The 24,806-nt window shown below is 51.7% G+C and overlaps 2 protein-coding genes across 2 annotated transcripts; one reads left to right on the top strand and one right to left on the bottom strand.

The window, feature by feature from the left end:
• Window positions 1-165: 165 nt before the first annotated feature.
• LOC131210848 (uncharacterized) lies at window positions 166-2,784 on the top strand. Its single transcript, XM_058204151.1, has 4 exons — window positions 166-266; window positions 341-499; window positions 859-1,013; window positions 1,084-2,784. The coding sequence occupies exons 1-4, from the start codon at window positions 166-168 to the stop codon at window positions 2,058-2,060; spliced, it is 1,392 nt and encodes a 463-aa protein (XP_058060134.1). The 3' UTR covers window positions 2,061-2,784.
• LOC131210847 (uncharacterized protein CG45076) lies at window positions 2,770-20,654 on the bottom strand. Its single transcript, XM_058204150.1, has 10 exons — window positions 20,433-20,654; window positions 14,519-14,548; window positions 13,629-14,000; window positions 12,737-12,852; window positions 12,509-12,660; window positions 11,992-12,048; window positions 10,985-11,146; window positions 5,144-5,342; window positions 4,897-5,077; window positions 2,770-4,441 (listed from the first exon to the last, which is right to left on the bottom strand). The coding sequence occupies exons 1-10, from the start codon at window positions 20,514-20,516 to the stop codon at window positions 3,797-3,799; spliced, it is 1,998 nt and encodes a 665-aa protein (XP_058060133.1). The 5' UTR covers window positions 20,517-20,654; the 3' UTR covers window positions 2,770-3,796.
• Window positions 20,655-24,806: the final 4,152 nt, after the last annotated feature.

Below are 24,806 nucleotides of genomic sequence, written 5' to 3'. Positions count from 1 at the left end.
CAACCAACCAGACGACCACCGTGTGATGAGAAGTATTTCTAGTTCTGATGTAGCGTTGCTCGCGTGACGACCAAACTTTAGGAACGTTCGTAGAACTGCAGTCTGGCGTTCGGTTCCTCACGGAAATCGATTAAACAGTGCACCGAAAGAGGATCGCTGTGCATCATGAGCAAATCACCCGGAAGTGTCGTGTCGTCAGATGAAACTCAAAGTATCAGCGATGAATCGTTGGCCATTTCAGCAGCCAACTCGCAAACGTCGCTGAAGTAATTAGATCGCAGTAGGAAGAATCGTAGGTGGAGTTGGTCTGTGTCATTTGGTGTGTTTTCTCTGCCCGCAGATCGGTTGGTGTCGCCAAGGGGCCAAAAAAACCACCCAAGGATGTAGAGCACCAGTCGGCGACAGCCAAAGAGAGGCCACCATGGCGTCCAGCAAGCGTTACCGCGCTACCTCCCCCACCGAAACCGGACATCAAAACCCGCCTTCTTGAGGCTTCCAAGTGAGTGTTACCCCACAGTGCGGAAAATAGATTCCCAGTTTCGTAAAGTTACGGCGAAGGTCGAGGGGCTCCAATTGTTTGGGAAACCTCGCTGTTCCGTTAACTCTGGGGGTTGTCATTGGGAAATGATCCTTCACCCAAATAATTTGCAAAACACGGAATATGACTACGGCTATTCAACACAAGAATAGATATCCGAAAGTAGCGGCAACAGCTCTTTAATCTCCCAGCTAATACACGCAAGGGAATGTCATCCAAAAATAGATCTTCTTACAGTGATCCTCGCTTCCGACTTGTTCATCGTTCTGATTTTCTTCTCATGCGCACATAATGCACCCCGGTGCACTGTCCTATTCCAGACGGATGCGCCGTGTCAATGCGTCAGTGCAAACCGATCCGGTACACACGAAGCTGATGAAAGAAGTGTCCACCGATGAGCAGACGGATTTGATACCGATGGTCGACGAAGAAATACTTACCGACGGTAACCTGGTGATGAGAGAGATCGGCAACCGTATGTATTGCATTGGCGTTCACCATGGAAAGGAACACCCATTCATAGAGGCGTTTGTTGTTCCACACAGTGATCCTGACCCATTCGGTGGCCCAAATGACTGAAGGCGTGAAGACCTGCGACAGTGGCACCCAAACAGCCATACCGCGGAGTGGCATTTCGTTTCGCAAGTTTTTGGACCCTTTGACCGGTAGCGAACAGCCACTGGCGGCTTCAGCTCCTGCACCAGCACAGGCAACAGCGTCCTCGGCGAACGGACAGCAGAAACCGTCCGCGTCGGACAAATCAGAATCAGGATCAAAGGGGGACGAAGTTTCTCCGGGTGGAAGTTTCTTTATGGCAACGATCGGCGATGCGGTACCGGATGGAGCAGCGGGCGGGGCCCAGGACGAGCTCTGCTCGTCGCGGAGCAGCAGCGACAGCATCAAGGAACCGAACACACCGGATTTGATTAGCGCTACGGTCGAGGGGGACCCATCGCCCCACCGAGGTCACCTTCTCGAAACGCCTACGTTTGCGGCGTGGCAAGATCTGGACTTTTCCGACGACGACTCAGAGCAGTACGTGGCTCGCGAGTTACCGCGGCGCTCGATCGGTGAAGGCGACCGACCGTGGGCTGAATTTAAGGATCTCGTCATTGGTTCGCGGGTGGCCAACATGCGGCTCTCGCCCGTTCCTCCCAGGCGACCGCGTGCCCCAAACCAGAAGACCGTCACCTGGAGCGATCGGCAGCATCGGGCCGTCTCGAAGTTGCTTACTGAAGCGTCCGCTCTAGTCGATATGTTCGATCATGTTTCGCTTCTGCTGGGACCGGACATCGAGCTGCACAAGTTGCCGCCGCAACAGGAGTTTAGTCTACCGCCACCGAAGTGGGAGCCATTACTGGCCAAGTCCTGCGACCTACTGGAGGAAAAGCTGGCCCAGGTGCGCCATCTATCGGTGGGCGATTTCGACGGAAGCAGCCGAACCTGCAAAGAGCTGGATCCCACTGGAAGAATGTCCTGCGTTTCGCCCCTCTCGTGTGATATTGGCCCTGAAAATGTTTAAAGCGCGATTTGGTTGCGGCAGCCAGGTCCAACGTGTATTTCACAAACTTCTACCACATTCGAAGAGCACCAACGACTATAGCGTACCACCAAGTCCAACCGTGCACGTGTGAAGAAACTGCTGCACCCGGAACTTGATCGTTGCAATTGTCCGCGCCACACTCATGGCATACGGTCAACTGAAAAGCGCTACCAAAAGCTTCGGTTCCCTGAACGGCCAGTAGAGCACATTCGCCACTCACCGCACAGCCACGCCATATCCGTTCGCCTGCGCCAGCAGCTTGCAGCCGGTGGTAGCCGCAGGTCGATTGTACCGGATTGTCCGCCGAGAAGATCGGGCATTGCTGCCTGCTCACGGTGCTAAGGTCGTCGCAGTTTCCATCGCTGCCGTCTGTGTCACAAGTGTAGCACTGCAACGCATCCGACGGTATCAGTAAGGCAATCACGAGCAGCGACGCAGCGATCATTTTACTTGTGTGGTCGCGGAGTCTTTAGTAGATCTGACGGTAGCAATTGTGGCTCAGCGACTATCTAGTCACGGCGCAGCGAACTTATGATGAGTGGCACTCTATAGGATGGCGCTCTCCAGCTTGAGCCATCGGTCACCCGGAAAACGCACTGGACAATTGACCGCCCGTGAACGCGGCTTATCGACAATCGACGTTCGCTCGTGGAGCTTGCAGTAAAGGATAGGCTGTACTTTGCGCTCGTTTTCTAATCTTATTTACACCTTTATTATTGTCTTATCGAAGTTGATGTTTGATAATCATAAAATAAACTTAACAGGCAACGAGAACAAGTAAGAGAAGCAATCAATAGGAGCAGAATAACGTTATCGTCCTGCAGTCAGTGCATGTCAGGATAGAACTACAGTAACTCAAGAATACTTGAAACAAACGTATACAGTAGAACCGATAAATATATGTTTAGTACATTAAACACTAGACACTTCGCTTCCGGCTGCTAACGATCGGGGAAAGGAGAACTGCGGACGTGGGAATTAAACTAAAACAGGACTAGCAGGCAGCTGTAAGCTGTGTGGCGGTGCGTTGCTGGAGAAATGCTTGAAATGCTTCAACCCCAAGTTCGAGTTGCGAGAGACGGTACGCGAGCTGGGAGTCGATTCGACAAAAGGACCCATCGGTGCTGCTGTGGCCCACGCCAGGGAGACAAGGTTTGCCGCGGTACAATTCTACCCGATATAGACTTGTGGGGGGCCGCTATACCAATCGAATCGATGTGGCAAACCTCCGGAAGCAACACCGTCTCCCAGGCGATGGCCAGCGACCGCGACAGAGTGGCTGTTCCGGTTTTGCGCCGATTCAGAGCTCGCCGTCGGTTCCTCGGCTTCTATGTGGTTCCTGTATAGCCTAATCTAGGGCTCTTGCGTTGTCCGCAAGAGGGGTGGACAACGCTTCAGGGAGTTGAACAGTTCGAAATGCAGTGCGCTATACTTTGAAGTTTCGTAGTAGTAACAAGAGAATTGTGACAATTTTTGCGTTTTCGTTCGAATGGCGTGTGCTTAGTTCCTATCAAGCAGCTCGGGGTGCTGCGGGTGGTCAATGCTATTATGTAGCACGTGTAGTATGTGTTAAGCGTTCGTGGACAGTGTTTCGTAGCCCAGATCTAGCCTTCGATCGTTGGTCGAATTCGGTTTGCAGGCTCGGTAGCTAAATCGCAGACACGGCAGAGAGGAAGCCCTAACTTTAGCCCTTACAGTGTTAGTGTGCGGTTCGTTCATTCGGCAGTCGCAGGACTTTCCTCAGTCTTGCTCTCTTCAACGGCGGCAGCTGGCTCCTCTGGCGCCGGTGCAGCTTCACCTTCGACGGCGGCGGCGGCCGGAGCAACGTCCCCTTCAGCGGCCGGAGCGCCAGTTTCCTCCAGCTTGGCAGCCTGGCGCTTGAGTAGCTCCTCGTCTGACTGGGCGATCGCCTTCAGATCAGCGATTTCCTTCAGCAGCTCCTCGTTGTTCTCTTCGATGGCCTGCTTCTCCAACTCGTTCAGCCGGGCCAGTTCGTCCTCGCGCACCTTCTGGGCATCGCTGATGCGGCTCTGCTCCTGCTCGGCGGCCTTGCGGGCCTCCTCCTCCGTCACCTTCTTGGCTTCCTCGGCGGCTAGGCGGGCTGCCTCCTCCTCGGCGGCTTTACGGGCGGCCTCCACTTCGGCCGCCTTCCGAGCAGCCTCCTCCTCCGCTGCCTTACGGGCGGCCTCTTCCGCTTCCTTGCGCTTGCGCTCTTCCTCCTCCTTGCGCTTGCGCTCTTCCTCCTCCTTGCGCTTCTTCTCCTCCTCTTCCTTTCGTTTCTTCTCGTCGGCCGCCTTCTTCTTGGTCTCTTCCTCTTCCTTCTTCTTCTTTTCCGCCGCCTTCTTCTTCTTCTCTTCGGCCTGCAACCACATGCAAATGATCCCAAAATAGTCAGATAAGTAAAGTAAAGCACTTCGTCGTTGAAGTCTGAAGAGTCTCGTGGGAAGACGTTTTAAACTAACGAAAACTCTATACACCAATTAGCTACAAGTAGAGGTACAAGCTGTTTGGTGATTTTGTTGACGTTGTAAGTGGGATTGCGGCGCATTTAATTCGTTCCTTTGGAAAGACCGTTTACCAATAAACGTACGAAGCTAATGAAACTATCGGAAATCTGATTTATTCCCGCTGTTGAACTTTTGACAAAGTTTTAAATGTTTCGGGAATGATTTGACAAAGGTGGCCCTTCATTGGACTTAATTCTAATGAAATTTTCGAATTTTTTAGAATGAATTGTGAATGTGTCAGTGAGAAACAATCGTAAAGAAGTGCTACGTACCTTCTGTGCTTCCTCCTCGAGGCGTGCCTCCTCGGCCAGGCGTGCCTCCTCAGCGAGCCGTGCTTCCTCAGCCAGCCGGGCTTCCTCGGCGATGCGGGCCTCTTCCGCCAGACGCTCCTCCTCGATGCGGCGTCTTTCCGCTTCCTCGGCCGCCACGCGGGCTTCCTCCTCCTTGCGGGCCTGCTCCTCCTGGCGCAACTTCTCTCGCTCGGCGGCCCTACAATCAGCGCTGCATTTACTTAGCACGTTCACGCGCGGTGCTGTCTGTCAGTGGACCACTTACGCTTCCTCCTTCTTTTTGGCCTCCTCCAGCAGCTTCAGACGTTCCTTCTCCAGGTTGATCGGCTCGTAGCGCACCTTGTTCAGCTCGGCGACACGGTCGATCTTCTCCCGCTTGTCCCTCAGCTTCGGATCGGTCGGATCGTCGTACAGCTTCGGGTTGTTGAACTTGCGCGTTGGGCGAACTGGATTTAATTTTCCCACTGTTGAGTTCGTTCGAGCACCGAAACGAGCAGGCACGCGGAGCAAGGAACCAAGGAGTGTGGTATGATGGTGGTCGGTTGGTTCGAATTGGTGGCGGGATGTTTCGGTTTTATTTTTAAGATTCGTTTACGACAGGATGTTTGGAGCGGTTGGAAAATAGGGCGAAAAAAAGAGACATCTAAAGTCAGGGGAATGGTTCTACAAGCGAAATGAGGATGCCATTTAGTGTTCGATGATTGGTTTGTTTGGCTTTTTCATATTTTTTTTTCATAGAGGGAGAGTTGCTAGTACTCAGCAGAAGCAGCGTAGGCGGGAAAGGGAGCCTGCGGAGGGAAGTGTGACCTGTTTTACCGTCGCGATCATTCGATCTGCCACGGCTGCCATGGGAGCGGATGACGATAGCGCATGACGGCGTTTGTGTGATCAAGCATCAAGCAAGAGATCGAGACATGCATTACGTGTACAGTCGTTAAATTTATGATCCCCATCCTTACAGTGTAGCCGGGTTAACATTATGGGCCACCTCTATAGAGGCGCTTTCAGCCTGCACCTGCACCACAGCCTAAAATGCAAGTTGCTCGTTGCTTTGTTTTGTTTTTTTTTTGTGCGAGTTGCTAGTTGTCCGTGAGCACCCCAGTAAGCGTCAGGAAAGCCAGGCTGTTTTGCGGACAAAGGCAAGCATAGGCAAGCACCTCGGAGCAACCGATTTTCCAAACCAACCAACTCGATAGATAGAAGCGGAGGACTACTTACTTTCATTAGCTGATAGAACAAGTACTGCTCGTACGGGTCAATTCGTGGGACCGCTCATTGGGGAAGGTACTCTCGTAGGTGAAGAATCGTACAGGCCATGATGGTCGGTGGGGATGTTATGAAGGTGTTTTTTTACACATTGTTTCATGCGCACCAATGTTGAATGGTTTATGATTTTTTTGTTTTTGAAATTCCAGACGCATGGGATAATGGTTTGCAGCTCAGGTGCAGGATCAGGGAAAACATAGAAATTCGACGAGTTTGGAATGAGTGTATGGCGTGTGGGGACATAGAGGGATAGAGCAAGACAAGAAGAACGCTACACACGAAGATAAAAACTGAAACAGAAGAGGGCAGAGGACAGCGGAAAGGGTCACTGTACAGGGCAACTGCTACAGAAGTGACTGCGCAGGCTGTGGAATTGCGAGTTGCCGGACGATCAGACAAGTAACTAACGTCAACACGATTGACCAACTCAAAACAAACACGTTCGCACTGCAACTACATAGTAGAGAATAGAGAAGTTGAAGAAAGAAGCAGACTCATCGCATGTTAGCAGCGTCGAGGACCACCGGCACTTGTCCGGGACATTCAGCCAGACAACGAAACGATTTCGGAAATCCGTCACCTTCGTCAGTTACGGCAAGCGAAACAAGTGGTAGCTTTTAATGTAATCACACATCATCATGTATCTGTTCCAGATAAAGGGTATGGTACATTTGGGCACTGTGTAGTGACTCCTAATGGCAGGTGAATGCTCCAGCGGAACATGTGACAAACGAAACGTGTGTTGCTCAACGCAACATCGGATGAAGTCCTTAAATAATACGCTAACGAATGAACGCTTATCGTCGATCCGTCACGGCGTGACGGGTTCCGAGCTAGTTTCGAACCAAAACAGAGTCGTTGAGTGTAAATAGTAAATCATTCTGTAGTAAACTGTAAATATAGACCTCCGTGCTGCCCCAAACATATGCCGCCCCATCTCACTTTACTGGAATATGAAATGAAACAATATACAAACTATAGTTTACGGTCGAGCAAAACAACTAAAATCAAATATATCCCTAATGGATCCCCCGAGTAGTGCTTGTGTTGCAGAAGCACACAGTTGTGGCCACTTTTGAACCGGTTCGATTTCCCGTAATGCAAATCACTGCCCCTAATGCCCGTGCTGGTGCGACTTTATCGTAAATTTCAAAATTTAAAGGATTCATCAAGCAAAAAGGGTTGAAACGTTCGTCTTTGATCCGTAGCATAGCTAGCTGTCTGTCTGTTTGGCTTCGGTTAGAGTTCTGGCGTTGATTCCCTTTCGTTTTCGGTAACCCGAGCAATGTCTAGTGTATGCGCGGCTCTACCACGAAAGCAAAGCGCACATCGTCACAGCGGATTAGGACACCAGCTTTGCAAGGCGGCCTCCGAGGGATTAGGCGGCCAAATTAACGTCACTGCTGTAGATGCCCTTTTTGTCGCCGAGCTTCGATTTGCGAGTCTCCGACTTGGAATCGGATGCACGGACTGGAGCCGACAGAAAGCGCGTATTTTTGCGGAGCACAAATTGGGTGTAAGTCAGTGTGATAGAGTGGGACAGAGAGCGACATAGAAAGAGAAAGAGAAAAAGAAGGGTAAAAAGATAGAAAACATACGGTCAGTAAAAGGATTGCTCGATTGTCTCGGTCATCGTCCATCCCCAGCAACGACCGAAGACCCCTTCGCGGACAACCAGCGCACTGGTTGCATGCGCAACAAATGCACAGACAAACGGTGGCAACATGGCAACATGGATCGGATTTTGGTGAGAATGTTTTCCGTTTCGGTTTTGTGGTGTGGTGTTGATGTTGGTTGATACACTCCTCTTAGTGGTGAGTTCGACGGTGAGGTGAAATGTTCGACAGCACACGGGCCGCCACCTCGAATGCTATTTCCAAGACTTAGCCATTTCGAGCAGCGCCCCGTGCTATTAACGCGGGTACAATGGAGAGATGAGTGTGAGGATCTATTTTTAAGAACACATTTCGTTCGCCCACGTTCGTAACAGGTGGACCCACACGGGAGATGGTTGAGATCAGAAGATCCCGAAATAGTACGTTCGCCCGATCGCGACTGCACATTGACATATTAGTCACATGGACACGAAACGAGCAGGGTCCGCTCCAGAACTACTGCGACTTACGATCGTTTGGGTGGCGTGTGGGAGAGTACGTCCTGGGCAGCTGGTGGGCCATTTTGGGGGGTGGGGGGTGGGCTGGTAGGGCAGAGTTTAAATACTACGATAGTTGAGCCAGACAAACTTGCCGTCGTACATACGCCGCTGGTTCGGGTTTAGCATATTGTGGTAGGTACGGGTGTGCCGTGGGTACAGCTGTTGCCGGTAGAGGTTGTTCTTAATTTTTACTAAACGATCGAGGGATCGCGGATCCGATCAACCAAGGAGCAGACACAGAAAGGCAAAGGGGTGAAAAGAAAGTTCGATTAATTTTTAAAGCTAACCACAATCTGAGGACACGTAAACACGGGAACGGGAGGGCTGCTGACACTAATCTAATCACACTACAATGCGCCTCGTGAACGAAACAATGCTGTGGGACGGTTTGGTTGGCTCCAACAACTCAGCAAGCCATACATGTGGGTAAGGGTTGCGGTGTTTGTGTATGTGTCACGTAAGTGTACCCATGCTAGACTCCTCTACAGCGCTGACTCGTGTGTCGCTGGGTCTGTACTGCACGCCACTTCCGCCCGCGAGTGGTCTGTTAATGTCTCCTGTTCCGGCTCTGACAGAGCATCAGCGTACGCTTTGCGTTTCTTATGAGCGTCGAGATCAGAAGCTTTCTTCGGTAGCTTGCTATAACTATCGGTTCGGGAATCCCCCGGCCACCAGAGACAGCAAATAGCGCGCAGAGAGAGAGAGAGAAAGGGAGAAAGGGAGAGAAACGAAACCAAACGTCAGTCGTCGGTGATCAGTGTTCTAAGCATTCCAAAAAGGGGGAAACCCAAATCCAAGCGGGCCGATCCGAAGATCCGGCCTGAACTGTCAGCTTTCTCCGGTCTCCAGCGGACTGGTGACGTTTCAATTACTTGTAATCGTCTAGTGCCTCCCTGGCTGCCCTCATCATTGCTCGCTGGACCCGCTGGTGCAGTCGACGGTGGACTTTGGCAAGCCCTGCCGGTCGCCGGTGGTGGTGGTGGTTGGTGTTGACGGGGGGAACCAGCCAGAAAACAAGACGGCAAAATCAATCATTCGAGAAAACGGACCGACAGCCGTGTGTGGCGTGTTTCTGAGTGTTTATTGGGCTGTAGGCTGAGTTGGCGAAGACATCGGGAAGTGACAATGTATGTACGTGAGTGTGTTTGCGTGCGCCATACACATTAACATGATTTTCAACTCTCAACTTCTAGTGGGGCATTGGTGGGCTTTCACCGCTTGAGGTACACTCCTTTCACTTGACACTAGTTACAAAATGGCCTGGATGTGTGGGGATGCTTTGTTACACACCGGGCACACCAGCAACACGTAGCATTCCAGAATAAAAGAAGGTGAGCCTATTACCCGTCTAGTGATTGTCTCTAGTGAACAAGGTTCTGTATGATCCTACGGATACTCGTGGAGAAACTCTTTAAACTCATCCGGTACCTTGTACGCATGGTTCAGATAGTACTTTTCGAGATATTTTTTAATTTTCGTGTTTACTACAAGGGGAGAGAAAGAGAAAATGAGAGAGAGCGAGACAGAATTCCGCGGTAACCGAAGTCGGTCGGCTTTCAGGGAAGCTGCTTCAGCAACGAAACAAGCAAACTACAAGGACGAAGGACACGTCAGCAAGCCAACGGTTACGTGTCGTTCGACGGTTGTCGGTTGCGGTTCTGTGCTAATAGATACGGTACGAGTAGTACGATGTGATGGGATAGGCGAAGTACCTAACTACAATGGTCGGTGCCACACTGTAACGGTATCGTTCTGATTGTCCAGGTTCAGGTTGACGGAAGAACAACGGGTGAAGATGGGAACAGAAGAAACATACATACATACAGCGATATAAATGGAGAAAGAAATGGGAAAGAAAGAGAGAGAGAGAGAGAAAAAAAGAGAGAGATTGAAAGGTGAGAGAAACAGAGAAATACAATCGATTACGTCTAGACAGGCACGGGGGGTTTTGGCAGGACCACCTTAGCATTGCTGGCGTGCCGTTTGCGTGAAGGCTGGGAAAAGCAAACCCAGCGCAAGGAGCAAGCCTTAGATCGGAACGAGCCTGCCGCCTGCCGCCAAGCGCTATTACGAAACCGGGACAGGGCGTTACGCAGCGTTACGGAAAACGTTCGGAAAAGCCTTGCCGAAAGCGCACCCTTTGCTGGGCAGGGGGGCGGATATGTTATCACCATGCAAGCCCATCACGGGGACCTGACCGCGGCACGTCACCAGAAGTGAAAGGGTTGAAAATCATCCATCATTGGCGCACACTTATTGTCCCCCGGCGGGTGGGGAGTGTTGTGGGGAGTTTTTTGGAGGGTGAATTTTGGGTTCTCTGTTTCTCTGTAGACGACGACGACGACGTGTGGAGTGGGGTTGGAATATCGGGATTAATGAGCGGTGTGTCGATCCGTTCTCGTCCTTCGTACAGTTTCGTACGCGTTCGGCCCCAAAAAGCCCTGCGCTAGGGCGTTCGCGTTGGCACCTCGTCAGGAGTGTCTGGTGATCTTGGAAACAGTGATCGGAACAGTGGGCTCTCGGTGGATGGTGTCGATAGTGGTGAGGGTGGTGTTGGTGGTTGTGGTGGCGAGGATGAAGGTGATGGTGGTGGAGTGGGCTGCTTCTGTGCTGCGTCCCGCTCGTGTAGCTTGCGGGCCCGTTTGGACCGTTTGTCCTGCTTCCGCCGATCGCGCTCCTTCTTACCTTCCTCGACATCGGCCTTGGCCTGGGTGCGGTTCGACTTATAGTACGACATGACGTTCACATCCTTGCCCACCTTGGCGGTATCGTAGTTATAGATACGGGGCTTGGTTTTCGGGTAGGCCTGCGATCCAATGATGCGCGTACTGGCCAAGTGGTTCTTGCCTACACAGACACACAGGGGGAGGGCGAAACGCACCGGAGCACACACGGCGCACGAGTTTGGACGAACGCAACCGGCAGTCCCGCGGTCCCAGCGCGCAAAAGAGAGAAAAAGAGAGAGAGAGAGAGAGAGAGAGAGAGAGAGAGAGAGAGAAAGAGATAAAGAGAGAAAAGAAAGAAAAAGAGACAGCAGATAGCCGAAAGACACAGAGAACACAGAGAGAGAAAGAAAGAGAGAGAGAGAGAGAGAGAGAGAGAGAGAGAGTGAGACAGAAAAAACAAACGGAGGTTCGCCGATGGATCGCCAATGGCATTCTGGGGTAGGTAAGGTAGGGGTAGGCCTGCCCCACGTGTGGCTTGGATCGTGATTTGGTGTCAGCCGTGAACCACGTGAACAAAGCCCCGCACAGCAAGCAGTAATAGAACAATGGAACAGAACAGAACATGAAAAGCCATCACCCAGAATCATGGTAAAAAATAGTAACAACAAACAACAACAGCAACAATACGCATTCAACAGTATTAGAACACCTCGGCCCCTCTGCTGCTGCCACACGAAAGTTCTTCGGTAAAGGATGACGCACAGCGAACAGTAAAACACGAAACCCAAACGCAGGAACGTGAACCACTTCCCACTTTATGACCTCTCTCCTGTAATCGTTCTGGAGTCGATTCGAGGGTTTGCTAGACCCACAAGAGTTTAGTACGGGGCTGTTATTACAGTTCTTTGGTTTGTTACGCACGGTTCAAGTAATCAATTCGTTTGTGCTGTAGTTATTACACCGATTTCTGCGTTGCAGTTTGATCATTCACAGGCCAACCAACAGAAATACCGAACAAATACTAACCCTCTTCATCGACATAGTAGGTGTAGCGCCACAGGATATCATCCAGCAGTACGTACTCTGGTGGTGCACACGCGCCGTGGTTCGATGGTGGTTAGTTGGTCCCCGATCCCGAGCGTAAGCAAAGGTGTACAGCGAAGCGAAAAAATATAAGCGGAAAGCGTAAAAGGGATCAATCAACGGATCGTGGCAAACAGCAGTGCGCAGCAGATGAGTCCCGGAAGCGAGATAGAGCGATGAAGGGATCAACAGCAACCGGCGGAGAACAAGCGAAACTACAAGCATGGCTGCGGCCTTTAAGGGCGCGCCTGTTCGGTATGAAGTTTTGGGAAAAAATGTGAGAGCCAAACTTGTTGGTGGTTGATACTAATGAGGAAGGATGGGAACTACGAGTTTCCATGCGTCCGAATCGCCGCCCCAGCCTGGCCGCACGCGCCCCGGTCGCCGATACCTGCCAGGGACCAGGTGCCGGACCAGGTGGGACGCGGGATAGAAGGGGGGCCACGGCCGGACTACTTACCGACATAGCGCGACGCTGGCGAGTGGTATCTGGCCATGGCCTCGATGTCGTTGCGCACGCTGCGGATCGGGTCGGTGATGTGGCTCTTGACGTAGGTGTCACTGTTGAGCCGGTTGTGGGTGGAGAACGGATCGTACACCCACTTCTTCGGGCTGCCCGGTGGCGGGGGTGAATAAAAATCGCATTACAAATCACGTGTTGTGCTGGTTCGCCCCACCCCTTACATACTTCGGTTCCGGTGCAGCCTGCGCCACCGGAGCCATCAGCCGCGGGACGGGATCGTTCAGTTGGCGCAGCAGCAGCGCGGTTGAGTTACGGATGTCCCGCCGTTCGTCCTCAAACTCCTACACGAGCGTACGGCACAGAAACGGGAACCCAAAAACGGTTAGCATTGGAGCACTGGACGCAGACGACGATGGCACAACGAAAGCTAGGCGCTAAGGGCGGGATTTCGATCACTGCGGATCACTCCGAGCGGTGCTAGCGGTCGGACAGGCAGAACCAGCAGCATATTATTCGGATTAGAAACGAGCGACACTACGCGGGACCAACAAGCATCGCCGCCGGAACGGATCGAGTGTAACATGTACGGGTTTCGAATGTTTGTGTTTAACTTCGGTTGGGGTTATGAAGGATGAATGGGTTACGATGGAGGCGCCGGGTCACTCGTTCACGGGTTATGGCTGCGTACTGCGTGACACCAGTGAGAAGTGGATGGTCCGATTGGTCCGAGAAATCGGAGTGGAACTCCAGATGTGGATTTTATTTGACAGCAAGGATGCTCATTTCATCAACAGTACTTCTGGTAATGTCATGGTCGCTGGCCAGGTGCATAGCAGCGCAGCGGGCTGCAAGCAAGCCAACGGATTCAGGGCTCGGTATGGCGTAAGTGGGTCAAGGTCATGTAAATGGTGCCCACTGGCCGGACCGTGGCGTGTGTATGTGTGCAGGGCTTGATCACTACTCACGGTTTGGTCGGCCAGCGTGTTACGGTACGCGGGGCGCTTGGCTACGGAACTGCAAGCGCTAGTGGGGTAAGTGTGCGGTAAGGTAAGGCTCTGCTCGGGTAGTGAGTGTAGTGGTGGTGGCGAGTGTCTGTATTGGTTGGTTTGACTCTTACCAGGTACGAGGGCGAGTTGTAATACTGCTCTAGGGCACTACTTACAGGACTAGCGCGATATTTACGTTCAATGCGATCGAATTCTTTGTTGATGATCGACGGGCGCAGGTAGGACGAACGGATCGTCATGACCCGGGCCGGTGACACGATGACGCGCGCCGGCGACCGGACCGCGCGGACGGTGCGCAACGGCGAGCCGAGCACCCGGACCGGCGAGCTGATCACGCGCACCGGCGATCCCAGGACCCGCAACGGTGACACCAAGATCCTTGGCGGTGACGTCACGACGCGTGTCACTGGAACGAGGCGTCTGTGCGCCACGTACGGCATCGGTGTGCGGTAGGTGGTGCGGGTAGTCGTGATCGTGTCGTACTGCGTGCGTGCGTGCGTGTGGGCGAGGGTGTGTACGTGTCGAATGTATTGATTGGTGATCACACGCACACACACACACATACAGACGGAAACAATGTACACAAAATACACAGGACACAGACAGAGTTGTAGGCCCCGCGGACGATCGGTGCAAAACGCATGCGAAGAGAGAGAGAGAAAGACATGGGGAGAGAACATGGTGAGGGGTGATGGTGATCGTGGTGGTGGTGGTGGTGGTGTTGGCGACGGATTGGACAAGAAAACAGAGTACAAATTAGAGACTCCTCCAGCATCGTTATTTACATAATGGCGAGAAGGCGCTCTGGGTGGGGGGAATGCGGAAAGACACCGGGGGCTCATCTGTCATGTCAGACTTCTGTCATCAAATCAAAACACAAATGGCGAACACACAGTTCCTTCTTTCTACAGATACCACAACTGACGTCGTCTACCCCTAATCTGTTGCAACAACGGTGCTGTGATATTGTCCCTGACCCGGGGGTGGGGCATATACTTACTCGTGGCACTCCGGAGTATCGCAGAGGAGTCTGTGAGGAGAGAAACAGGAGGTAGAAACAGAACATTATTCGTACCGGACGGCTAACGCGAACGAACCCTACAGGGATGCTGAACAGGACATAGAGTGTAGCGGAAGACAGAAAGGACACAGTCGCAAACCACAAGAGTAACAGAGAGCTGTGGAACACAAGACCGAACAGTGATCCGGGTGGGTCGGTGGGGGAAAAAGAAAGAAAGCAAACAAAACACAAACAGACGTAAAGGACAAGCCAGTAGTGTAGTGGCCAGCTGCTCGTTAGTACAGTGGAATGGCTGAGTGTGTGTTAAATGGTAACATGAGGCTACTTAGATGTGGCTACAGAGCGATTGGGGATGGAGCGGGAAGGATGGTACCCTTGGCCAGGGTGTCTCTATTGCTTTCGAATGGCACACAACCGGAACGAACACACTGACTTCCGATCCGACACCGTCCCAGATCCGTCCCACACAACTCTATCGCATTCCACTGTACTACAGCTACTGGGGGGTCCGTCGTTACCGGACAGGGTGTGACGTGGTGTTGTGGTTATGTTTGCGCGAGCGTTTTTGCTTTCTCATCCCGACCACCGCCAAAAAGGGGGATGAAAAGAACAACTACGACACTGAACGGGCTTCGGTTTCGATTGGACAAGAATTTCTTCTTCATCGTCTCGTTTTATTTGCTCGCACTTTGAAACAATATGCATGTACGTGTGAGTGTGGGTGTTGCTGGTTTAGTTTGTTGTTTCACGGTTCCACAATCCTTCGATCGGTTCGGTGTAGAGAGGTGCTACGTTGCTACTGATGTTAGTTCGTTCACGTAACATTGATGATCGCGAAAGGTGTTAAGGATCGGCGAATCTAATCGGCGGTCATGGTGCGTGTTTTGTAGTGTCAATTGCCTTCACTGCTCGTAGTTTACACATTTACAAACATGGACGCGGTGTTTAGTATCGAAAAAAAAACGAAGAACATATTCAAATCCGAATTTTAGGGGGTTAGTAGTGCTGGCTGGTCGATGGACCATCTCGAAGCTGGGCTCCGGACTCGGCAGAGGCGGGGACCTCGTCCGGGACCTCCGGGGCTTTAGATGCGGTACGAGTAGTGCCGGTAGCTGGTGCCGTGAGGCAAGCGTCCGGAAGTGGTCGAGCTGTAACTGTATCCCCCGGGCCCGCCGCCGGTGGTCGAGGTGCGCTCCGTACTGTACGAGTAGCCGCCGGGTCCCCCGCGGCTGTTGCGCTCCGTGGTCGACGAGTACGAGGACGACGAGGTCGACGGGCGCGAGTACGGGTCGGATGAGTTGGCTGACTCGGTGACGGTTTTGTAGGTCTTTGAGTACGTGTACGACTCGTCCCGACGCGGCGTCGACGTCTCGATGGTCGTATAGCGTGGCGTCTGCGAAATGCGGTTGGGGTTTGGGGTTCAGATTTCAGTTTTGTGCTTCAGGTCCGGTGCTCGCTCTCTCTCTCTCTCTCTCTCGCTCTCTACACTAAGCAAGCTCTGCCAGGTAGTTCGACCTCTCGCACCGTCTGGACGGTCGAATCGGGTGTCCGGAGAAATTGAAACATGTTTGAAACCAATATCCTCACAATATCCGTGTGTTGTGTGTTCGTTCGTTCGTTAGTGTGTCTTTCTTGTTGTAGGGAACGTTCCTGACAAGGCGATCGTCTTCGGTCTGTTAATACTGCAAGCTAGTGGACTCCAACCCACACGGTACTACTAATCCGGTTGTACTAATGGCGAAACGAATAGCTAGGAGCGCCCTCTAGTGGCGGTAGTAGGTCCGGGCGTACCCGGGCTCGAAAAACAGCACATGCCGGCGGCCCTCCTTGACCGGGGCCGTACCGTGCACCCGGCGCAGCAGAGTGTCGATACTGTCCGCGTCGGTCGTGTGGCCGGTGGCCCGATTGTACTCCCGGCGGTGGAGCTCGTTCGCAATCCGCTCGCGGTTAAGATCCCGGGGCGACCGGTAGTCGTCGAACGGGCGGGCCAGAACGCGCGGGTCTGGCTCGATACCCTCGCGATTGATTGCCTCCAGTATGGAGACGCGCTCCTGCCGACGGGGCTGCCGCTTGCCGAACGCCGTGATCGGGTCCGGAATCAGGCTCGGGCGTGGCACAAACGGTACCTTCTCCCAGTCGACCCCACGTCTCTGTAAGGGGAAAGGGAGGCCGGTTGCAGTGGTTGAGTCTGGAGTGGGTTTGCCTTCCGAGCCACGAGCCATGGCCCCAGTCGAGCCAGAGGTTCGGATCTCAAGATCTGCAGCTAGTGGTACAGTTTGGCCTATCGCTCAGGAATTAGTAGAGGTTCCAGATGTTAGCGGCAATGATAGTGAGGTTTGGTTGCTGACTCAGGGCCACCAAAAAAAATAGCTGGCGGTTCCAAGGGTCATGGGCACGTAACTAGCAAAAACGGATTTTCTACCCAGTGCCGACTCGCAAATTGCCATAGCAACTCCAACGTCGGCTACAAAATTTAAAAAAAAACTCAAAAGTCGCCGGAAGTACCGCGAGGACTTACGATAGCCAGAAGTTTGTGGCGAAGTGGTTGCCACTACCCGAGGACAGAAATAGGAGTGGTTGTTCGAACTTAAAACCTTGTCCTTCTATGGACCGCCTTCACGAACTACAAACTGATAGCTGAGAAGGGCCGTCACAATTGAGATCCTCACATGGCCGCCGAAGTCTACCTCCATAAAAACTAGCAGCCGGGCACAGCAAATCCATAAGTAAAACATGAATTTTGATCTGATTCTATACGAAAGACGTCAGTTCGAACGTTGACAGTGCTCCAAGTCAATTGCTAACTCTAAGTTGATGCTTAGTATGGTTCTGTTCGTTCTAATAATAGTAAGTAATGATAACGTCCTATTAACAATGCATTTCCCTATTGAGACCCTCGAACTGGTTACAGTTAATAATTTAAAACTCAACTCGATCCAGGCAGTTCACCTTGGCAACCTTGGCTATCTTAGTGAAAATCCTTCGCGAGAAAACAACTCACAGAATGCTGTGGCCATAACCTCAATCAGTTTCTTTTCCAACCAGTTTCAATGCTTGGATAACCAAAACTCCAAAGTCCGGACTGCCAGTTGTGAGGTGTAAACCAGTCAGTAAAGAGTGTGAGCCACAGGCAGCAGATGCTTACGAGTTCTAGATCCTACGCACAGGATCCGCGTAAACACTTCATAGCGTAATGTCAACGTTTGCATAATCGATCTACGGGAACGACGACACAGAGTCAACCCCTTTGTGTCGAACGACGAAGCAACGGAAAACATTTCAAGTCGGTGCCAATGCCGCAACAGCTTGTTGCCGTTGTTGTTTGGACGACCGAAATCGTAATCACTCGCTCGCGGGTACAAAGGAAAAACAACACACCCCGTGGGGGATACTCGGGGCCAGGTCGACCCGGTATATTGCGCCAAGGACGGCTAGATAGGACACGGTGTAGCTTATTTTCGAAATTCTCGCCCGAGAAACCGATCCCGACCGACTCGTAGGTGACGGAGTTCGTCTTCGGCTCGTTCCGTGCGGCGATCGGCTATAAATAGCTATTTCTCAGTCGCTAAACTGAAGGCTGCCAGGCCGGCTCTGCCGAGATGTGAAAATTCCTCGAACACTGACGCGGATGGGCTGAGAAATGGCATGTCGTGGGGGGCCTGCGGCTACACCGGAACGCCTACCGAACGTGGAGTCGGGAGCGCCCTTGCGTACGTCAACCTGTCAGCATTTCGGTCACCACCATCCTTGTTTTTCGTATTTTACGCCTTTCCTGAACCTGATGGACCGAGCGAAAAGTGGGCAGCAAAAAAAATGGCACACAGCTGGCCCCGACTTATCTGAAGGGGTCGCAAAAAATTTTACCAACCAGACAGGTGACACAGGTTACGGGTTGGGGGTCCCAAATTGAGCGGACGATTTACTGACGCTGCTACGCACGCACCGAACGGTGTTGCGCCTCAGCGACTTCAGTGTGGCGCCACATCTCGGTGTGAATTATGTCACACAATTGGCACACGGTATTTACGGGCCACCGATGGCTATATATAGTCACGGCAAATTCACGCCCATTTGGCAGCCATTGAACCTGACCCTGTTTCTCCAGACCCCAAGCTCCTTACGATGTGTTTCTCAAAGACGCTCGAACGGGCGGCAAAGAATCGTCCTAATTCATTATCGGCTCATCGACGGCGCTTGTTGCGCAGCACACTTTACTGTTTCGGGCAACTTCTCCCCTTCTCAGAACTCTGGTCGGGTTGGGTTAAAATTAGCCTTTCTGGCTGCGCTCGTGGCCGTTGGCCGTGGCGTGGCTGCCACCGTTCATCGGATTAGGTTTCACGCGATTAGCGGCGGGCCCGGTGTTCCGGCATCCATTCGGCACCCGGTGCTTCCCGATTCGTCGTCGATTTTCGCAATTCGGCGCCACCCGGTCGCCGGTGATTTACGGCCAACAGATCAAGCGGCACTTTAATGGGGCGGCCCGAAACTTATGATCCCCGATTCTGCACCGCAGATGTTGAAAGGCGCCGGCAGGGTACATAAAACCCGCCCCCCCCCCTTCCCTCGAGGTGTCGGTCGTAGAATGCGATATTAGAGTGTGTGGCGGGTGAATTCCGCACGATCGGTGTGAAGTCAGTGTGATACCCTTTCAAACGTGTCTCAATTTCTCGTGGCATCCCAAAATCAAAGCAGCGATGGTTAAGGTGATGGCAGCGGCGGCGGAGGGATAGGAAATGCAGCTGCCGAGACCGAGAAGGTACCGGGCTGGGGGGGCGAATTACGAACTCCGGTTCACACTGGATCCACGCTGATCCTGGGGAATGTGAATCAAAGTGCGTATCCGTCGGGTCGGACGAAGGTTGCGAGGTGCTCAGTCGGCACGTCGTCGTTGGCAGTCGTTGGACTCTCGGTACTGTAGTTTCTAATTTGGGTTCCAATATCTTACACCGAATGTGAAATCGACAAGTAGCAATATAAACACCAGCCCGGGAAGCCACACGGTTTTTTAGGTACAGAAACAGAAACAGATATCTACAGACAACGAATGTACAGGCTACACGTGGCTATGATGTGGTTGCGTACACCGTTTTCGGTTTTTTTCTTTAGCCCAGCCATCGCTTTTCCACCCAGGGCGCCCACGATCGGCTGGGTCCGTGGCCGGAGCTCTAGCGGAAAATTCCATGCACGCAACCACCTCACGTGGTGGCTTTGCCATTGTTTCACATTTGTGTATGAGCGTATGTGGTTCGGTTTGCACTTCAACAATGGAACTTGGGTGGAACTTTCTTGATTTTGCTAGTATTTGAGGTGCCAATCACAGTAGATGGTGGTCGGGACAACAGGCGCACAGGTTTCGCGTAGCAATAGGGGCGATAGGACGATAGGGTTTTGGGAAAGGATCTCCGCGGAAGTATGACGGTTGGTTCGTGTTTGCGTTCGCCTTGTGTAACGTTAGATGGCCAAACTGTAATCGTGCAGTATTCTATTTTTACGTTCTTCGGTTCCTCCGACTATCACAGCATTCTGACACAGAACTCCATCTCCAAAAGTCCGTCAAGCGCAAGTGCCCACCACTTTTTTGGGCAGCCATTTTCACCGCTTAACGTTGATCACAATTCTCGCTCTAGCCGAGCACGAGTCCAGACTTTTCACCGAACGTTACACAGCTCACGCACAAACACGCAACACGCCACGGTCCGGGCGGGCAGGACTAGACGCAGGGAATTAGAGATTAGCGCAGCGCAGCACGGACGCACGTGTAAGTCGCGGGCCCAGCCGTTCGTGGGAGTTCCGACATCGACGTCCGGTCCGGCGCCAGGGGTATCATGGGGCCACCGGTTGGGTCACTGTTTTGCATTCCAGGCAAATGGGCAGCGTGCTGTGGGGTTCTTACCGTCACGGTGTACGAGGAGATCGTCGGGCGCGTGTAGGTCGAGCCGACGCGGCGCGTGGTGTAGAAGTCGCTCTCGTAAACCATCGTTGCCTGTTCCGAGTTCCTGTTCCACTCACTGGCTGCTGCTCCTTGCTGGCTTTCGAATGCACTGTCTGGCTGCTTTTCGGGGGGTGGGCCGCTGTGCGCACTTGTTGCTGGTCGAAGAGGTTCTGAGCGCTCGTTGCGCCGTGGAAAGCGAAGTTGTAGCGACCGAGATTGCCGAGCGTCCTGTCGACACTTCCTCCCTCTCTGTATGTGTTACGAGCTGCTGCTGTGATCGTGTGTGCTGGCCAACGGCCAACAAACGCGGGCGAGCAAAATAGACCGAACGCCGTCACGGCGATCAGCATGCGCAGGATGAGCATGCGCAAACTCTGCGCCATGACGTCATCGTCGGTACCACAGGGAGCGTACGTACGTGGGCGACAAATGGGCGGATTTTTCGTTGTTGTTGTTGTTTTGCACAAGGAATGCGCTCCTCCGTTGAATGCCATTCACCGATATTAGATGGTCCCCCCTGTGAATGGACCGTGCGGAGTACGTACCACGGGGGCAAGGGGACGAAATACCCGGCGGAAGGACACACCGGGGATGGCGTGCCTTGTGCCTAATTTTCGTATGTCTCACGCAAAACTAGGGTACAGAACGCGTGTGCAAAATGGCGGTGAGCGAGAACTCACGTTTCTCGACTGGCTTGAAAGACCTTGAAGTGCAAAGTGCAGCTTTATGGCGAGCAGTCGCTTCGTTCATTTCAACCAACGGCAACTACATCAAGTCGTAAAGTCTGTGCAAAAAGCAAAAATGAGGTTGTACTTTGGCAAAATATTCAACAACCGTGGGGCCTATTCTGACCGATATACTAGGCTGTTGAATAAATTCGTAGAAGAAAAATACATTTTTACGGTTTGAAATTCACTTCATTGTTCAGTATAGTTTCCCTGAACATAAATACACTTGTTCCAACGAGACTTCAATTTATAAATTCCATCCCTGAAGGGAGAAACTGAAAGAGCTTCAAAATACGCTTCCACAGCTGTGATGACGTCATCATTTGATGAAAAACCCTTTTCGCGTATGATTTTGTTTGGGTCTGAAAACAGATGGAAGTCGGTAGGGGCCAAATCTGTTGAATACGGTGGATACTCCAACAATACGAACTTTAAGTCATGGATTTCTGCCATTGTGACACGGTGAATTGCCGTGATAAAAAAAGGGTTGTTTTTCTTCTGCAGACCGGGTCATTTTTCACGAATTTTCTCTTTCTTGGTTACAGGAAAATAATCAAAATTTATTGTTTTAGCATTTTTCAAGTAATCCGCTAGCAAATTTTCGTGCGCATCCCACAAAACTGGCGCCAACACCTTTTTGGGGGATTTCTCTCTGTTATCGAGGCTACGAACTTATTGAACACACTAGCACTCGTGGAGTCCTTCGCTGGGAAACACCCATGCGATCTGATCTGGGGGGGAAATGTACAATCACGGCTCAAGATCGTTTTGCACACGATCATATAACGCACGGCGCTATGCGAGGTGGCTAAGGCGTTTCACGAAATGGTAACACGGGGCAAGCGAAATGAAAGCATGGTGCAAATGATGGCACTCCCGTCCCTCTGCGGTGGCCAAAATTTCGCGGTCGGTGCCGTTTCCTGTAGAGCGGAAAATTATAAACAAACCACCCTTCGAACCATTTCGCAGATATAACGACGGCCGACGTACGGCCGGACGGCGGAAGATTGAACACTGTTGATACTGCGATATACCCGCGCCCCGTTCGGTGGTTCCCATCATCATTTCCGCTGGTAGCAAGGGGAGAGAGAGGGTGAGCGAATGTTACTGTTTACACGGTTACAATGGGAATCAGCGTTTCTACGCAGAATGTAAATTGCTAAAGATAACAGAGCGGTAGATAAACAAGACTATGCATACGTAACAGGCGAACATAGCCGACCGGTGGCGGAGTGTTATAATTGCTGGGAATGCTGGGATGCGTATCGCCGGATATGTTCTCCTGTTACTTTTGTTAGAGCCCACCGTCCATCGGACAGTATTCTTTCATTAAGGGAACTTTTAGCTGCAGGAAAGAACACTCTGTAAGATTGCAGATTCCAAGATGAAGTCACAAGCGAATTCCATCGCCAGCTCCGGTAGGGGTACTTTTCAGAAACCACCTCCGGTCCGGCGATTGGAATCGTACGCCAGAGCTCGGTGGTGCTCCAAGCGAAGAGTTCTAATTTTAGCCAAACCAAGATTGCCAACTAAATTGGAGCAATATCGCAAAACCCCGCCTCGGTTGCCGGGTTCCCACGCCCCGTTGCTACACCCGGTTGATTCCAAACCTTGGTTCGTGATTCACGCTGCTTGTGCGCCACAAACCCCACACACACCTATACACCGTTCTTGAGCGAATGTTTCAGCCCTCCAGTGGTTTTGTTTGGTGTTGTTTTCTTAGTGTGCCAGCTGTTCCACAGTCCCTGCACCGCGCCCCTCCAACGTCTACGTCCTTCGGACTGCCGCTTGAATTGCGCATTTAAACCTGCCCGTCAGCACAGATTTGAATCATGGACCACAAAAATATTCTTCGCCGCAGTGCGCGGAATGTCCCGGAAGGTGTGGTGATTTTGTTTTCCACACGGCGATGGAGGCGCATGGTAGCTGAGTGATGTGCGCGTGCAGGTGTGCTCCGAGGCGAACAAAGGTACATGATTTGCCACAAATTAGAGGAGCTTTTAAACCGTTTTATAATAAAAATGGTACTGCACTAGTGTAACGGTAACATTGAGTAGCTGCTTAGCTGCGTTGGGATTAGTAACGCAAAGATTAATAGCTCCTCGAGGAGTGTACAACAGGCGGAAGACTACTCAGAAATGACGATACCAATGAAAACAAAAAAAGGAACGTCACCCTCGGCACCGTCAGCAAAGACGACGACGAGGCGGAACGAAGGGGAACGAAGTGCAGTCCGGGTTATATTTAGCCACATCAGTCAGAAGCATCATTCGTCCTTTTTTCTTCGCGTTTGCGCCATGCGCGAACCGCTGCAACAGTGATCAATGCAGCAGTGAAAGTTCCGCCACGCAAACGCCCCGCATCGTGATCGAAACAAAGATCAAGAGCGATCGATCGTTCACCCGCTGCTGGCCATCACCAGTTTCTTAGCGAGTTGATTCATCACTAGACACTGTGAGCCGAGGTGTAAACCAACCGGGTTACGGCCTTCGTAGTTGCTACAGCCTTTCCGCACGGGTTCAATGGCGCAGGTGGGCTGACGCGAGCTACCTGACAATCCCCATTTCGCCACTGTCACTGTCAAGGGAAATTGGCAACCGCACTCTGGCTCTGGCTGGCTGTTGCAATGTATCGGTCCGATACCGGTAGCTTCTTGTGACACTACAATTTCCTCCCTGCGCCGATCGATAAACAATCGATGATACAATCGATGATACGACGCGGGCTGGCGATCGGTGAGATGAGTGGTGTTTTATTTTTAAACAGCAACAACAAACACCCGCCAATCGCCAATGGTGCTCGATTCGAAGTGAAAATGTAACCGACCGTTTGAGGTGTCGTCGGACGAGGGAATGTTTATGTAGTACTACGATCCGAATGTGTGATCGGCGCTTTGCGGGAAGCTATCGATCTCAGCGTACGCGAAATGTGCGAAAATCAATATTGAGTTTACTGCGTACGTCAAAGGGACGGTGTCTAAAACTACGCTTCCTAAATGTTTCCTTTCTGCGATCGGATCGCTGTCCAGTTTTTGTAGAATGGAGAAGATTTGACATACGAGGGTCGTTAAAAATGTATCGCGACTTATGTGTTTTTCAGAATATATTGGTATAGGTTTATAGGTTTATTCGTTAATATCTATTTTATCCCCTGTAAAATAATCTCCATAAGATATTATACACTTGTGCCAGCGTTTTCTCGAGTGCTCGAAACACTTCAAACAGATCATTTTTTGTGATCTTGTTCAGCAACTCCGCCTTTGCTGGCTGTATCTGTTCACTCGTAGGCTGGCGTGGTCCTTTCATGGCCCCGTTCAGTTTCTGAAACAGGAAAAAGTCACAGGAGGTCATATATTGGGAATACAACGGCTTTAAGTGTGTTGTTTCGGCTAAAAATTTTGCGCAAAAACAACGATGTGTGAGTAGAGGCGCAAAGGCCAGTTTTTGTTTTCCCACAAATCCGGCCATTTGTGGCGGATTGCTTCGCGCAAATTGTGCATAACTTACAGGTAGTATTCCTTATTGACCTTCTACCCTTTGGCAACAACTCATAATGCACCACGTCCGTGCCATCGAAGAAAACTGTAAGCAAAACGGTTCACATTCGA

This window comes from Anopheles bellator, chromosome 2 (assembly GCF_943735745.2).
Source record: "Anopheles bellator chromosome 2, idAnoBellAS_SP24_06.2, whole genome shotgun sequence".
Classification (NCBI taxonomy): domain Eukaryota; kingdom Metazoa; phylum Arthropoda; class Insecta; order Diptera; family Culicidae; genus Anopheles; species Anopheles bellator.
This window is presented reverse-complemented; position numbering and strand designations above follow the sequence as displayed.